The 17,537-nt window shown below is 38.8% G+C and overlaps 1 protein-coding gene across 1 annotated transcript in view; it reads right to left on the minus strand.

The window, feature by feature from the left end:
- The window catches only part of SPAG17 (sperm associated antigen 17), a gene marked incomplete at its 5' end in the record, with an annotated part of 221,964 nt that overhangs the window by 19,965 nt on the left and 184,462 nt on the right, over nt 1–17,537 (minus strand). The window contains 2 exons of the mRNA XM_082615114.1: nt 1,261–1,445; nt 13,809–13,945. Coding sequence (XP_082471240.1) covers nt 1,261–1,445; nt 13,809–13,945 — 322 coding nt within the window. The remainder of the gene's footprint in view (nt 1–1,260; nt 1,446–13,808; nt 13,946–17,537) is intronic.

The raw sequence follows: 17,537 nt of genomic DNA on the forward strand, positions 1-17,537 counted from the left end.
GGGTCTGCATGGGTGGTTTTAATTTGTTTGAGGTTGACTCTCCATTTCTCCCCACCCACTTTGTGGCAACAACCTAAATAAACAACAATGTCCGATCTGGCGGCTTGGTCCCTCATCAGGTTGTTTGTGAGGAAGTAAATGTGATTCCTGAAGTTGAGAATTCACCTCAATTAAAATGGGACGGTGATCTTTTCAATCAGATGCTCCTGTAGCTTTGTTCCATCTGACTTCCAATCCTGAATTTAGAATCACAAATATTCTCAAACTTGCTACTGATCCTGAGAATAACTCTGCACTTGAAATAAACATGTATCCCATTTTTATGGGGGAAAAAACTCGACATAATCCTGAAGCTTAATTCAAAATAGTATAGAGGAGATTTTGTGATTGGGAGTTGTCTTGGCATAGATACATGGTATATTGACCCAGTGGGAAGGACTGATCTCCCACAAGAAGCAGTGACCACAGCTGTGTTGATAAAGCAAGGTGCTCCAATGAGCTGGTACTCAGGAGATCTGAGATCTACCCTTGCTGTAGCCTACAAGACCTTAAAACAAGTTACTCAGTTTGTTCCTTTATATAATAGTCTCTAAGGTTCTACACACTCTAAAATTGTATTGGTTTTGATCTGAAAATGAAGGGCTAAGGTGACTTCCTTGTCACTTAATGCCAGATACAGTATATTTTCTATTCGGAGTACAGGCTGTGAGTTAAGGTACTTGTTTATAATTCCAAGTCATATCACCAGAGTCAAAATGACCCTGATGATTAAGGGTTAATTTTTTTCCCTTTTTTCCTCAACTATGCAGAATTAATGTAATTAAAATCATGTTTAGATCACAAAGTGCCAACCAATGTTAGCTGGTATTATAGTTGGTGGTAGATTTGAGAAATAGACTTTCAAGTTTTGTGCATTAGTTATTGTTTTGTGTATTAGTTATTGTAACACTTGTACAACTGCCCTTTCATTTTTTGCTAGTACAGATCAGGTCTTGAGGTGCTTCTAACCAAAGTATGGATAAAAATTAATGGAAAGGCAAAGAAATACCTACTCTATAGTTGAGGCTTGGTAAGTACTAATTTGTTGAATAATGAATGAATGGATGAATTAGTGAGTAAATGAATGAATGATGTTAAGATTCAAGAGTTCGGGTGTAATTACAATTCAGTTCAATAAACATTCACTGATGTAGGCAACCAAAGAAAAGTCACAGAGTAGGGGAAGGTGCTCTGAGCATACACTTGGAACCTTGGCTTCACCTGCAGAAGTCCACTCCAACATTCTTGAGCTTTACAGTGGTTGCATAGGTGTGTCCTTCTTTGAGCACTCCAAACGTCACTGAGGGCGGGAGAAGATGCAATCCAAAGGGGGATGAATTTACATTATTAATGGCAGCAGATGCAACAGAGGATGTTTTCACCCTTCCTCCAACAGAATCTTGCACCTTGCATTGAGAAAAAAAGCAATAAAGCATAATAAAATGGTTCTATTTTGCATTCCCAAGATAATAAAAAGACTCTGACCCCACACATCCCCAGACTAGACCATGCAGCAAAGCATGCAAGAAGCTTACCCTGCCCTCCAGCCAGCCTACAGCCACTGCACAAGGCAAGGCCTTGCAGCCAACCAAGCCAAAGCCAGCTTTACCCCAGCATGCCCACAGTAGTAGGCCCTACCATAACAGAAAGGCACCTGCAGCCCACATAAGGGCACCCCTTGACTACACAGCTCTGGTGACCAGAGGGGAGCATGCTGCTGGGCCCATGGGACATCTCCTACATGAGGCTACTTCTCCAAGATTGGGCAATGTAACCATCATTAGAAATAAACACAGAGAATTGGGAAAAATGAGGAGACAGAAGAATATGTTCCAAACAAAGGAACAACACATAACCTCAGAAAAAGAACTAAACAAAGTGGAGGTAAGCAATCTGGCCAATAAAGAGTCAAGATAATGATCATAAAGATGCTCACTAAACTCAGGAGAAAAATGAATGAATATGGTGAAAATTTCAACAAAAAGTTAGAAAAATGAAAAACCAAACAGAGCTGAAGAACACAATAACTGAAATAAAAACTGCACTAGAAGGAATCAATAGTAGATTAGATGATACAGAGGAATTGATCAGCAATGGATCAGAGGAATGGATCAGACAGTAGTAAAAAATTACCTAAGTTGAACAGAAAAAAGAAAAAACAATTAAAAAAATGAAGACAGTTTAAGAGACCTCCGGGACAATATCAAGCATACTAACATTTGCAAATAGGGGACCCAGATGGAGAGAGAAAGGGGCAGAGAACTTACTTAAAGAAATAATAGCTGGAAACTTCCCTAACCTGGGAAAGAAAACAGACATTCAGGTCCAGGAAGCACAGAGAGTCCCAAACAGGACTAACTCAAAAAGGTCCACACCATGACACATTAAATGAAATTAAAATGGCAATTAAAATGGAAAAAATAAAAGATAAAGAGAGAATCTTAAAGAAGCAAGAGAAGAGCAACTAGTTATGTACAAGGGAATACCATAAGACCATCAGCTGACTTTTCAGCAGAAATTGTGCAGACTAGAAGGGAGTGGTGTGATATATTCAAAGTGATGAAAGGGAAAAACATACAACCAAGAATATTCTACCTGTTAAGGTTACCATTCATGTTTGAAAGAGAGATAAACAGTTTTACAGACAAGCAAAAGCTCAGAGAGTTCAGCGCCACTAAGCTGGCTTTACAAGAAATGCTAAAGGGACTTCTCTCTAAGCAGAAAAGAAAAGGCCACAATAAACATACAAAAATTATGCAAGGAAGAATTTCATTGGTAAAGGCAAACATACAGTAAAGGTAGTAGATCAACCACTTATAAAGCCAGCAGGACAGAAGGTCAACGGACAAATGCATAAAATTATATATATATCCACAATGAGAAGTTAAGGGATACTCAAAACAAAAAGATGTAAAATATGACATCAAAAACATTAAATGTGTGTGGGGGGAAGATGAAGAGTTGTTAGAATTTATTCAAACTTAGGAGATTATCAACTTAAAATAATCACATATATGATTATATGTTGTTATATATGAACCTCATGATAGCCACAAACCAAAAACCTGTAATAGATACACACACACAAAAGAGAAAGGAATGCAAACATAACACTAAAGATAGTAATCAAATCACAAAGGAAGAGTCTAAAAGAAGAAGGAACAAAAAAGAACTACAAAAGCAACATGAAAACAACAGAAGTTCTATAAGTACATACCTATCAATAATTACTTTAATGTAAATGGTCTAAATGCTCCAATCAAAAGACAGAGAGTGGCTTAATGGATAAAAATCAAGACCCATATATATGATGCTTACAAGAGACTCACTTCATATCTAAAGACACACACAGAAAGTGAAGGAATGGGAAAAGGCATTCCATGTAACTGAAAACAAAAAGAAAGCCCAGGTAGCAATACTTATATCAGAAAAAGTAGATATTATAACAAAGACTGTAACAAGAGACACAGAAGGACATTATATAATGATGAAGGGATCAATCCAACAAGAAGATATAACAATTGTAAATACATATGAACACAACATAGGAGCACCTAAATACATAAACAAATATTAACAGACATAAAGGGAGAAATTCACAGTTACATAATAATATATAATAATAGTAGGCAACTTTAATACCCCACTTACATCAACAGACAGATCATCCAGACAGAAAATAAATAAGGAAACACTGGCCTATATGAAAAGTTATAGTGGATGGACTTAATAGATACATACAGAACATTTTATCCCTGAACAGTAGAATACACATTCTTTTCAAGTGTACATGGAACATTCTCCACGATAGATCACATAATAGGCCACAAAACAAGTCTTAATGAAATTGAGAAGACTGAAATCATATCAAGCATCTTTTCCAACCACAACACTATGAGATTAGAAATCAACTACCATGAAAAAACGGCAGAAAACACAAACATGGGCTGGAAGCCGGGGTTGCTGCATGGGGTGACTGGCTGCCGCACGGCCGAGTACCCTGACCGGGGGTAGTCGAGAGTGTATAAGAATCACCTGGAGGAGAAGCCTGTACTTCAGAGACCTGCTGTAGCATCAGGGTCCACACCCGACTCCCTGCACCCTCACTGGATTTTGGGGATGAGATGGTACTCGAAGACAGCTGGTGAAGATTCCAGGGACAGCTCCTAGGTGCAGGTGAAGATACCCACAGACCACCTTTGGCTAGCTGCATCTTTGGCGATTCTCCAGCACCTCTGCCGGGTAGATGAAAGGCTCTTGGTGCTGCAGCCAGGAGTCAGTGCTGTGCTTCTGAAGTGGGAGAGCCAACTTCAGGACACGGATCCACAAGAGACCTCCCAGCTCCACATAATATCAAGCGGCGAAAATCTCCCAGAGATCTCCAGCTCAACACCAGCACCCAGCTTCAGTCAACGACCAGCAAGCTACAGTGCTGGTCACCCTATGCCAAGCAACTAGCAAGGCAGGAACACAACCCCACCCATTAACAGAGAGGCTGCCTAAAAACATAATAAGGCCACAGGCACCCCAAAACACACCACCAGACGTGGACCTGTCCACCAGAAAGACAAGATCCAGCCATAGGAGCACCTCAATACATAAGGCAAATACTAACAGCCATAAAAGGGGAAATCGACAGTAACACAATCATAGTAGGGGACTTTAACACCCCACTTTCACCAATGGATAGATCATCCAAAATGAAAATAAATAAGGAAACACAAGCTTTAAATGATACATTAAACAAGATGGACTTAATTGATATTTATAGGACATTTCATCCAAAAACAACAGAATACACATTTTTCTCAAGTGCTCATGGAACATTCTCCAGGATAGATCATATCTTGGGTCACAAATCAAGCCTTGGTAAATTGAAGAAAATTGAAATTGTATCAACGATCTTTTCCGACCACAATGCTATGAGACTAGACATCAATTACAGGAAAAGATCTGTAAAAAATACAAACACATGGAGGCTAAACAATACACTACTCAATAACGAAGTGATCACTGAAGAAATCAAAGAGGAAATTAAAAAATACCTAGAAACAAATGACAATGGAGACACGATGACCCAAAACCTATGGGACGCAGCAAAAGCAGTTCTAAGGGGGAAGTTTATAGCAATACAATCCCACCTTAAGAAACAGGAAACATCTCGAGTAAACAAGCTGACCCTGCACCTAAAGCAATTAGAGAAAGAAGAACAAAAAACCCCCAAAGCTAGCAGAAGGAAAGAAATCATAAAGATCAGATCAGAAATAAATGAAAAAGAAATGAAGGAAACGATAGCAAAGATCAATAAAACTAAAAGCTGGTTCTTTGAGAAGATAAACAAAATAGACAAACCATTAGCCAGACTCATCAAGAAAAAAAGGGAGAAGACTCAAATCAATAGAATTAGAAATGAAAAAGGAGAAGTAACAACTGACACTGCAGAAATACAAAAGATCATGAGAGATTACTACAAGCAACTCTATGCCAATAAGATGGACAACCTGGAAGAAATGGACAAATTCTTAGAAATGCACAATCTGCCAAAACTGAATCAGGAAGAAATAGAAAATATGAAGAGACCAATCACAAGCACTGAAATTGAAACTGTGATTAAAAATCTTCCAACAAACAAAAGCCCAGGACCAGATGGCTTCACAGATGAATTCTATCAAACATTTACAGAAGAGCTAACACCTATCCTTCTCAAACTCTTCCAAACAATTTCAGAGGAAGGAACACTCCCAAACACATTCTACGAGGCCACCATCACCTTGATACCAAAACCAGGCAAGGATGTCACAAAGAAAGAAAACTACAGGCCAATATCACTGATGAACATAGATGCAAAAATCCTCAACTAAATACTAGCAAAGAGAATCCAACAGCACATTAAAAGGATCATACACCATGATCAAGTGGGGTTTATTCCAGGAATGCAAGGATTCTTCAATATACACAAATCAATCAATGTGATACACCATATTAACAAGTTGAAGGAGAAAAACCATATGATCATCTCAATAGATGCAGAGAAAGCTTTTGACAAAATTCAACACTGATTTATGATAAAAACCCTGCAGAAAGTAGGCATAGGGGGAACTTTCCTCAACATAATAAAGGCCATATATGACAAACCCACAGCCAACATTGTCCTCAATGGTGAAAAACTGAAACCATTTCCACTAAGATCAGGAACAAGACAAGGCTGCCCACTCTCACCACTATTATTCAACATAGTTTTGGAAGTTTTAGCCACAGCAATCAGAGAAGAAAAGGAAATAAAAGGAATCCAAATTGGAAAAGAAGAAGTAAAGCTGTCACTGTTTGCAGATGACATGATACTATACACAGAGAATCCTAAAGATGCTACCGAAAAACTACTAGAGCTAATCAATGAATTTGGTAAAGTAGCAGGATACAAAATTAATGCACAGAAATCTCTGGCATTCCTGTACACTAATGATGAAAAATCTGAAAGTGAATTTAAGAAAACACTTCCATTGACCATTGCAACAAAAAGAATAAAATATCTAGGAATAAACCTACCTAAGGAGACAAAAGACCTGTATGCAGAAAATTATAAGACACTGATGAAAGAAATTAAAGATGATACAAATAGATGGAGAGATATACCATGCTCCTGGATTGGAAGAATCAATATTGTGAAAATGACTCTACTACCCAAAGCAATCTACAGATTCAATGCAATCCCTATCAAACTACCACTGGCATTTTTCACAGAACTAGAACAAAAAATTTCACAATTTGTATGGAAACACAAAAGACCCCGAATAGCCAAAGCAATCTTGAGAACGAAAAATGGAGCTGGAGGAATCAGGCTCCCTGACTTCAGACTATACTACAAAGCTACAGTAATCAAGACAGTATGGTACTGGCACGAAAACAGAAAGATAGATCAATGGAACAGGATAGAAAGCCCAGAGTTAAACCCACGGACATATGGTCACCTTATCTTTGATAAAGGAGGCAGGAATGTACAGTGGAGAAAGGACAGTCTCTTCAATAAGTGGTGCTGGGAAAACTGGACAGGGACATGTAAAAGTATGAGATTAGATCACTCCCTAACACCATACACAAAAATAAGCTCAAAATGGATTAAAGACCTAAATGTAAGGCCAGAAACTATCAAACTCTTAGAGGAAAACATAGGTAGAACACTCCATGACATAAATCACAGCAAGATCCTTTTGGACCCACCTCCTAGAAAAATGGAAATAAAAACAAAGATAAACAAATGGGACCTAATGAAACTTCAAAGCTTTTGCACAGCAAAGGAAACCATAAAGTAGACCAAAAGACAACCCTCAGAATGGGAGAAAATATTTGCAAATGAAGCAACTGACAAAGGATTAATCTCCAAAATTTATAAACAGCTCATGCAGCTCAATAGCAAAAAAACAAACAACCCAATCCAAAAATGGGCAGAAGGCTTAAATAGGCATTTCTCCAAAGAAGATATACAGACTGCCAACAAACACATGAAAGAATGCTCAACATCATTAATTATTAGAGAAATGCAAATCAAAACTACAATGAGATATCATCTCAGAATGGCCATCATCAAGAAATCTAGAAACAATAAATGCTGGAGAGGGTGTGGAGAAAAGGGAACACTCTTGCACTGCTGGTGGGAATGTGAATTGGTACAGCCACTATGGAGAACAGTATGGAGGTTCCTTAAAAAACTACAAATAGAACTACTATATGATCCAGCAATCCCACTACTAGGCATATACCCTGAGAAAACCATAATTCAAAAAGAGACATGTACCAAAATGTTCATTGCAGCTCTATTCACAATAGCCCGGAGATGGAAACAACCTAGGTGTCCATCATCAGATGAATGGATAAAGAAGATGTGGCACATACATACAATGGAGTATTACTCAGCCATAAAAAGAAACGAAACTGAGCTATTTGTAATGAGGTGGATAGACCTAGAGTCTGTCATACAGAGTGAAGTAAGTCAGAAAGAGAAAGACAAATACCGTATGCTAACACATATATATGGAATTTAAAAGAAATGTCATGAAGAACCTAGGGGTAAAACGGGAATAAAGACACAGACCTACTTGAGAATGGACTTGAGGATATGGGGAGGGGGAAGGGTAAGCTGTGACAAAGCGAAAGAGAGGCATGGACATATATACACTACCAAACGTAAGGTAGATAGATAGTGGGAAGCAGCCGCAGAGCACAGGGAGATCAGCTCGGTGCTTTGTGACCGCCTGGAGGGGTGGGATGGGGAGGGTGGGAGGGAGGGAGATGCATGAGGGAAAGGATGTGGGAACAGATGTATATATATGACTGATTCACTTTGTTATAAAGCAGAAACTAATAAAAAAAAAAAGAAAACACAAACATGTAGAGGTTAAACAACATGCTACTAAACAACTAATGGATCACTGCAGAAATCAAACAGGAAAAAATACCTAAAGACAGATAACAACCACACAATGATCCAAACCTATGGGACACAGCAAAAGCCATTCTAAGAGGGAAGTTTATAGCAATACAAGCTTACCTCAGGAAATAAGAAAAATCCCAAATAAACAACATAACCTTACATCTAAAGGAAGTAGAAAGAAAAGAATAAACAAAACCCAAAGTTAGGAGAAGGAAAGAAATAATAAAGATGAGAATGGAAATAAGTGAAATATAGACCAAAAAACCAATACAAAGACCAATGAAACTAAGAGCTAGTTCTTTGAAAAGATAAACAAAACAAGCCTTTAGCCAGACTCATCAAGAAAAGAGAGAGCACCCTAAGAAATAAAATCAGAAATGAAAGAAAAGTTACAACCAACACCACAGAAATAAAAAGGACCATGAGAGATTACTACAAACAATTATATGCCAATAAAATGGACAACCTAGAAGAAATGGATAAATTTCTAGAAACATAATCTCCTAAGACTGAATTAAGAAGAAATAAAAAATATGAACAGATTGATTACCAGTAATGAAACTTAATCAGTAATTTAAAAAATCCCAACAAAAGTCCAGGAATAGATGGCTTCACAGGTGAATTCTACCACACATTTAAAGAAGAGGTAGCACCTATCATTCTCAAACTATTCCAAAAAATTAAAGTGAAAGGAATGCTTCTGAACTCATTCTATGAGGCTGGCATAAATCTGATGCCAAAATCAGAAAAAGATACCACAAAAAGAAAATTATATATCAATATCACTGATAAACATAGACACAAAAATCTTCAATAAAGTATTGGGAAACCATATTCAGAAATACATTAAAACACTTAAACATCATGATCAAGTGGTATATCAAATTATATGATCATCTCAAAAGATGCAAAAAAGCTTTTGGCAAAATTCAACATCTACGTTTATGATAAAAACTCTTAACAGAGTGAGTATAGAGGGAACATGCCTCAACATAATAAAGGCCATATATAACAAGCCCACAGTTAACATCATACTCAATGATAAAAAGCTGAAAGCATTTCCTCTAAGATCAGGAACAAGAAAAGGATGCCCACTCTTGCCACTTTGATTCAACATAGTAATGGAAGTTTTAGCCACAGCAATCAGACAAGAAAACAAAATAAAAGGACTCCAAATTGGAATGGAAGCAGTTAAACTGTCACTATTTGCAGACAAAATGATACTATATATAAAGAATCCTAAAGATGTTACCAAAAAACTATTAGAACTTGGTATTAATCCATATCTTAATAAGAATTTGAGTTACATGACTATATGCATTTATCAAAACTCAACAAATACATGCTTAAAATTTGTGCATTTTATTGTATGTATGTATATTATAGATCAAAGGAAAAATATAAACAAATATTGAACTCTACTTAGTGATATGTATGTTAGAATATTTAGGGATAAATGTAGTAATCTCTGCAATTTACTTTGAAGTGCACCCAAAACAAGATGGATTAATGGATAGATATAAGGATAGATATGTGATAAAGCAAGTATAATTAAATGTTACTGGTAGAATCTAGAAAAAAATCACACACTATTAGGACTGATAACTTAATTCAGTGAACTTGAATGTTATAAAATTAATATACAGATGTCTGTATCTGTTGCATTTTTATACACTAATAATGAACTATCAGAAAGAGAAATTAAATAAACAATCCCATTTACAACTGTGTCAAAAAGAATAAAATACCCAGGAATAAGTGTAAACAAAGAGGTAAAAGACTTGTACTCTGAAAACTTTGACACTGATGAAAGAAATTGAAGATGACACAAATAAATGGAAAGACATACTGTACTCATGGATTGAAAGAATATTGTTAAAATGACCATACTATCCAATACAATCTACAGATTTGATGCAATCCCAATCAAAATACCAAAGGCAATTTTCACAGAACCAGATCAAATATAACTAGATGATTTAATTCTAAAATTTGTATGAAACACAAAAGCAATTTTGAGAAAGAACAGAGATGGAGGTATCATGCTCTCTGAATTCAAACTACACTACAGAGCTATGGTAATCAAAACACTATGGTACTGGCATAAAAAGAGACACATAGATCAATGGAACAGAATAGAGAGCTCAGAAATGAACCCATGCTTTTATGGTTAGTCAATCTATGACAAAGGAGGCAAGAATTACAATGGGGAAAAGAGAGCCTTTTCAATAAATGGTGTTGGGAAAACAGGAAAGCTCCACGCAAAATAATCAAACTGGACTACTTTCTCACACCATATACAAAAATACTCAAAATGAATTCAATACTTAAATGTAAGACCTGAAAGCATAAAACTAGAATAAAACATAAGCAGTACGCTCTTTGCCATCAATCTTAGTAACTTTTTTTGGATCTGTTTCCTCACACAAGGGAAACAAAGGCAAAAATAAACAAATGAGACTACATCAAGTTAAAAAACTTTTTGCACCATGAAGGAAACTATCAACAAAATGGAAAGGCAGACTACTGAATGGGAAAAGATATTTGCAAACGATATATCTGATAAGGGGTTAATAACCAAAATATACAAAAAAACTCAAACAGCTTAACATCAAAAAACCAAACAACCCAATTAAAAAATGGTCAGAGGACCTGAGTAAGACTTTTATCAAAGACATAAAGATGGCCAACAGACAACATGAACAGATGCTTAGCATAAAAACACACAAAAAACTCAAACAACACAACACCAAAAAGCCAAACAACCCAATTAAAACCTGGCCAGAGGACCTCAATAGACTTTTTTCAAAGAAGACATACAGATGGCCAACAGACACATGAAAAGATGCTCAGCAGTAACTAATCAGCAGGTAAATGCCAATCAAAACCACAGTGAGGGGCTTCCCTGGTGGTGCAGTGTTTGAGAGTCCGCCTGCTGATGCAGGTGACACGGGTTCGTGCCCCGGTCCGGGAGGATCCCACATGCCGCAGAGCGGCTGGGACTGTGAGCCATGGCCGCTGAGCCTGCGCATCCGGAGCCTGTGCTCCACAACGGGAGAGGCCACAACAGTGAGAGGCCTGCATACCGCAAAAAAAAAAAAAAACAAACAAAAAAACCCACAGTGAGATACTGCCTCACGCCTATCAGAATGGCTATCACTGAAAAGACAACAAATAACAAGTGTTGGCGAGGATGTGGAGAAAAGGGAACCCTCATGCACTGTTGATGGGATTGTAAACTGGTGTAGCCATTATGGAAAACAGTATGAAAGGTCCTCAAAAAATTAACAGAAACTACCATATGATCCAGCAATTTCACTTCTGGGTATTTACCTGAAGAAAACAAATATACTAATTAGAAAGAATATATCCACACCAATATTCATTGCAGAATTGTTTACAATAGCCGAGGTATGGAAGCAACATGTATGTTTAAATGCCCATCGATAGATGAACGGATAAAGAGGATGTGAAATATGTGTGTGTGTGTGTGTGTGTGTATGTGTATACAGAATATTACTCAGCCATAAAAAAAGAAATCTTGTCATTTGCAACAACATGGATGGATCTAGAGGGAATTATACTAAGTGAAATAATTTTATAAAAAGGCAATACTTTGTGATCTCACTTATATGTGGAGTCTATAAAACAAAACAATCAAAACAAAATGAAAACAGACTCATAGATACGAGGACAAATGGGTGGTTGCCAGAAGGGAGGAGATTAGGGGGGACGAAATAGGTGAAGGGGATTAAGAGGTACAAACATCCAGTTATAGAATAAATAAGGCACAGGGATGTAATATAAGGAATGTGGTCAGTAATATTGTACTAACTTTGTATGGGACAGAAGGTTACTAGACTTATGGTGGTGATCATTTCATAATGTATGCAAATGTCAAATCTCTATGTAGTACACCTGAAACTAACATAATATTGTATGTCAACTATATTTCAATTTTAAGAAAAGGCTCTGCCACCAGAAAAAAATAACTGTTTGGTTGGGAGAGGAAATGAACATTTATGGTCTATGTAATCATTACCACAGCACTGTAAGGAAGTATTTTAGGCTCTGTTTTAAGGATAAAGAAGCTCAAGTTCAGAGAACTGAAAGACAGATAACTTGCTCAAGTGTTACGTGGCAAAGTTTCAAACTCAAGTTTGCCTGATTCTAAAGTTTGTACTCTTTCTTCTGTGCCAGTGATGATCAAACTTTAGCTCCCATCAGAATCACCTGGAGGACTGGTTGAGACACCAACTGCTGACTCCACTCCCAGAGTTTCTCCATTAGTAAGTCTGGGATGGGGTGGAGTAGAGAGTAGGTAGGTGGGGAGGGGAAGTGTCTACAAAGATAAAGAAAACCTGCTCTGGAGAGGAGCACAGTCTACTGAGGACTCCTTAAGACACAAATTGCTGACTCCAACCCCAGAGTTTCTCCATCAGTACATCTGGGATGGGGCTCATGAATTTGCATTTATAACAAGTTCTCAGGTGTTGCCAATGCTGCCAGTCAGGTAATCTTGCTTTGAGAACTATTGCCCTAAGCTGTTATTTCCTGACCTCATCTGGTAGCCTGTTAAAACTGCAGAATCTCGGGCCCCACACCAGAGCCAATAAGTCAGAATCTATATTTTAACAAAGTCCCCAAATAACTCACATGCACATTAAAGTTTGAGACGCACTTCTATCACATGTCGCTTATATACAGTGCAATACCTTCTCTGATGGTAATGAACAGTGTGCCATGAAATTTCTAAAGGATAACTACCAAAGCTTGATTGGTGGGCTTGAGGGAACCTTTACAACAGAACTGAGATGAAATCTTAATCTTAGAGGCTCTGAGGAAGGAGCTTGGTGCTTTTAAAGAACTAAGAGAAGTCCACAATGGGTGAAGTGTAGTGAGTTTGAGACAAGGTGAGGGTAGAGAAGCAAATGGAGCCATGCCTTGGAGTCATGCTAGGTCATCTGGATTTTATCCTAAGAGTCATGAGAAGAGTGCCCAATGATCCCCTCAGCCAACAGTGTGCTGGTAAACTGGCTCTCAGAAAAGAGCCTTTATCAGTAGCATTTGCCAATTTCTATGGCATAAGAACTCCCAGCATGGCTGAATGCAAGCTAGTGACGGTTTAACAGCTGGCTCATAAAGTTTCTCTCATGAGTGTATATAAGCTGGCTCCAGCAAAGCACTGCCCTGGTTTATCTCTGTGTGACCTGAAGGGATTCATGTTGAGATGGTTCTTATATTAAATAGTAGTACACAGTGGCTGAAAATCAATAGCCTCAACCAGGAATACATAAAATGCTAACTGGCTCTGGGAAATTTCTTCCCATGTCTGTTTTACCTGTTTGAGAGGTTGAGACTTGGTCTTGGAACTCAGCAAATAGTGAGGTAGCCTCACTTTCTCTTTTCTTGCTTGTCCTGCCACATCCTGCAGCAGTGACTGGGTTGGGATTTTCAGAGGCACACATGATTCTGGTTCTGTTAGAGAGAACATTGAAATTACACCATGTGGATGTTGCTTCCAAAGACATTCAAGATCATACCAGAGCATAGAAGAACATAGAACCAACTTGGGAAATTTTCTTCTTTCCTTCTTAAAGAGCTTATTTACAGGAATAAAGACTTTTTATTAATTCTAGTGTTCTATCTTTGCATTTTACAAAGAGATTTTACCTAAAATCAGTCTTCACAACAATCCTATGAGATAGGCAGGGCAGATGCTATTAGCATCACCTTTTTTTCAATAAATGAGAAAAATCAGATGCTAAGAAATAGAGTGACTTGTCTGTAAATCAACAAGGTACAGTTCAATAAAATGTTGACTCTCAAAGATTTCTTAAAACTAATGAGGAAAAAAATCTTAAGAATTTGTTTCAACTAGTAAATTTATAGTTCGAAAAAGTGGTGTAGTAATCATAGATAAATTAAGCCAAGGAATCAAATCCCCAGATCACTTAGTTTGGTGAAGGAGGGAGCAAAAGTAGATAATCTACACAGCTGCAATTTTATGTATTTCTCCAAATATCCAGGGGGGTTAATAAGAATTGTGTTTTAGATCAGCATATTTAAACATCCTTTCTTGAATTTAAGTCATCAAGAGAGGAAAGGGAAGGGAACCAATATTTGAGTGTCCACTGTCTGCAAGCACCACATGCATGTTTTTACATATAGCATCTCACTTAGTTCTCATAAAGTCCTCTGAGCTGAAGGTAATGGTAATTGTAATCTTTGTGTGCTGAGCATTCTCCCCATTGCCCACCTCCACACCCACTCCTAGCACACATACTTCTAGTGCCACAACATCCCTGGCCCCACCAGGATGGTACACAACCCACGCAAAGCCAACACAGGCCCTTCACCTGGATGTTTCCTGAAGCTGACCAGGATGATCCCATCTTGTCCATTGGGTTATGGGTCTGGAAGAATCAGAACCTTGGACCTCTCTGATCATGTCCCTGCCACATGGACATAGCCTGTTCTTTGTAGGAGAGGATAAAACCAAACAGGGCAGCAGTTCCTAATTTTTTGGCACCAGGGACCGGTTTTGTGAAAGACAATTTTTCCATGGACAGCGGTGGTGGGGGTGGGGGGATGGTCAGGCAGTAATGTGAGCGATGGGGAGCGACAGATGAAGCTTCACTCGCTTGCCCGCCACTCACCTCCTGCTGTGCGGCCCGGTTCCTAACAGAGGGTTGGGGACCCCTGAAACAGGGACAAGTAAGGATGTGACAACACAGAGGTGGGGAGGATGCCCAGAGAGACAGACAATCAGACACAAACACTGCCCTGAAAAGCTTGAGTGTCTGCATCCAGTCATCCCTGGGCTAGTACCATAGTCACTTTTCTGTGGTTTGCTTTTGAGCATCAATAAACACCACCCCACCCACTGGCTTTTTTGTTGTTGTTCAATGGGTTTGAGTTTCAGTTCTCAAATTGAAGAGTCCTGACTAATATAACAGTAGTATCTCTTTTCTACAGATGAGGAAACTGAAGCTAAAAAAACTTGTCCTGGAAACTGAAAAGTGGCAAGGTGGGACGTATACCCAGGTGTGTCAGATTCCACAAGGATCACACTCCTGATAGTATAAGATAATAGAAAATGTATATTCATCTCTGCCCCTGGTTCCTGGCATGGCACTCCTAAATCCCTTGTGATTTCCTAAGTGATAAGAGGGTTAGGAGTATCTTTAAATATTTGGTCTTTGACCCTGATTCCTGACACAGAGCTCCTAAATCCCTTGGAAATTCCTGGGTGATAGGTGTGTCTTTTGACCTGAATGAAGTGACTCTTGGTGGGCTCCTGGATAGCTTCAGGATGGGGGCTGGTCATCAGGAACACCAAGCCACGATTAGAAGCTTGGAATTTTCAGCACTCCCCATCTTCTGGGAAGGAGAGGGGACATGGAGATGGAGTTAATCATGCCTATATGATGAAGTCTCCACAAAAGTCCCTACAGCACAGAGTTCGGAGAGCTTCCGAGTTGGTAAGCACATCCACAGGCTGGGAGGGTGGTGCACCACAACACCACAGGGACAGAAGCTACCATGCTAAACCCTTCCAGACCTTGCCCTGTGTACCTCTTCCTCTGGCTATTCATCTCTGCCATTTATCATGTCGCCTATTATATAATAATATATGAGTTCTGTGAACTGTTCTAGTAAATTATGGAACCATAATAGGAGGTCATCGGAACCACAATTTATAGCTGATTGGTCAGAAGCACAAGTGACAACCTGTACCTGTGGGTGGCATCTGAAGTGGGTGGTGGGCAGCCTTGTGAGACTGAGCCCTTAACCTGTAGTGTCTGTGCTAACTCTGGTTAGTGTCAGAATTGAATTGTAGGACACTCAGCTGGTGTTGCCGAATTGCTTGGTGTGAGAAAAAAACATGAATATCTGGTCACAGAAGTGTTCCATATGAGTAGTGAGTTTTTCCTAGACAACTACCCAGTGTGTCCCAAATTCACCTGTGCTTCATAATCCCCTGGGCTGACTCTGGTAAAATAGAGATTCCCTACCCATGTACCAAATAAGCTGTATTTCAGACGAGAACAGAATCAGAATCTCTGGGGATGGAGCTCAGTGATCAGTGTTCTAATGTATTTATTCTCTTTGGTCACTACTGCCTACATAGGCAACCATTCTAATGTCTTGATGTGTCTTTTTGCTTGTATTCTTAGCATATGCATATTACTGTCTTATATGAATGCATTTTACCAGTCTAATGGGTATCAAATAATCTCTCATACTATTATTATTAATAGTAAATACTGATATGGAGTTTCTCATGTGCCAGGCACTGCTGTAAGCATTTTACATATACTAATTAATTTAATCCTCACAACCTTATAATGTATATACCATTATACCCCCTTTACAGAAGAGGAAACAGGAATATATAGAGGGGTTAAAGAGCATGCCCACTGTAACATAGTTATTATATGAGGAGTCAGGTAGAGACTTACATAAATTATTATTTAAGTCATATTATATATATGTCATTATATATATGTCATAAGCTATTATATAAGGAGTCAGGTAGAGCCTTAGCTCTGCTGTATACCATACTGCCTCCCATAATAGACGGATTATTATCCACTGAAGCCTACCCAGGGCTTCCCTAGGGATGGGGGGTGGAGGAGGGAGTACTTGAGGGGCTTGGAACAGCAGCTGGTCACCAGCTGATACAGAAGTATTTTAATACTTAACAACTGGGGGACTTCCCTGGTGGTCCAGTGGTAAAGAATCTGCCTTACAATGCAGGGAAACGGGTTCAATACCTGATCAGGGAACTAAGATCCCACATGCCATGGGGCAACTAAGCCCACCCGCCTCAACTACTGAGCTCGCGAGCCTCAACTAGAGAGCCCATGCGCTCTGGAACCTGTGTGCCACAACTACAGAGCCCACGTGCCCTGGAGCCTTCACACCACAACCAGAGAGAGGAAACCCACACGCCACAACTAGAAAGAAGCCCGGGCACCACAACGAAGAGCTCATGTGCTACAAGGAAAGATCATGTGTGCTGCAACTAAGACCCAATGCAGCCATAAACAAACAAACAAACAAA

This window comes from Mesoplodon mirus, assembly GCF_964341445.2.
Source record: "Mesoplodon mirus genome assembly, chromosome: 3".
Lineage (NCBI taxonomy): Eukaryota > Metazoa > Chordata > Mammalia > Artiodactyla > Ziphiidae > Mesoplodon > Mesoplodon mirus.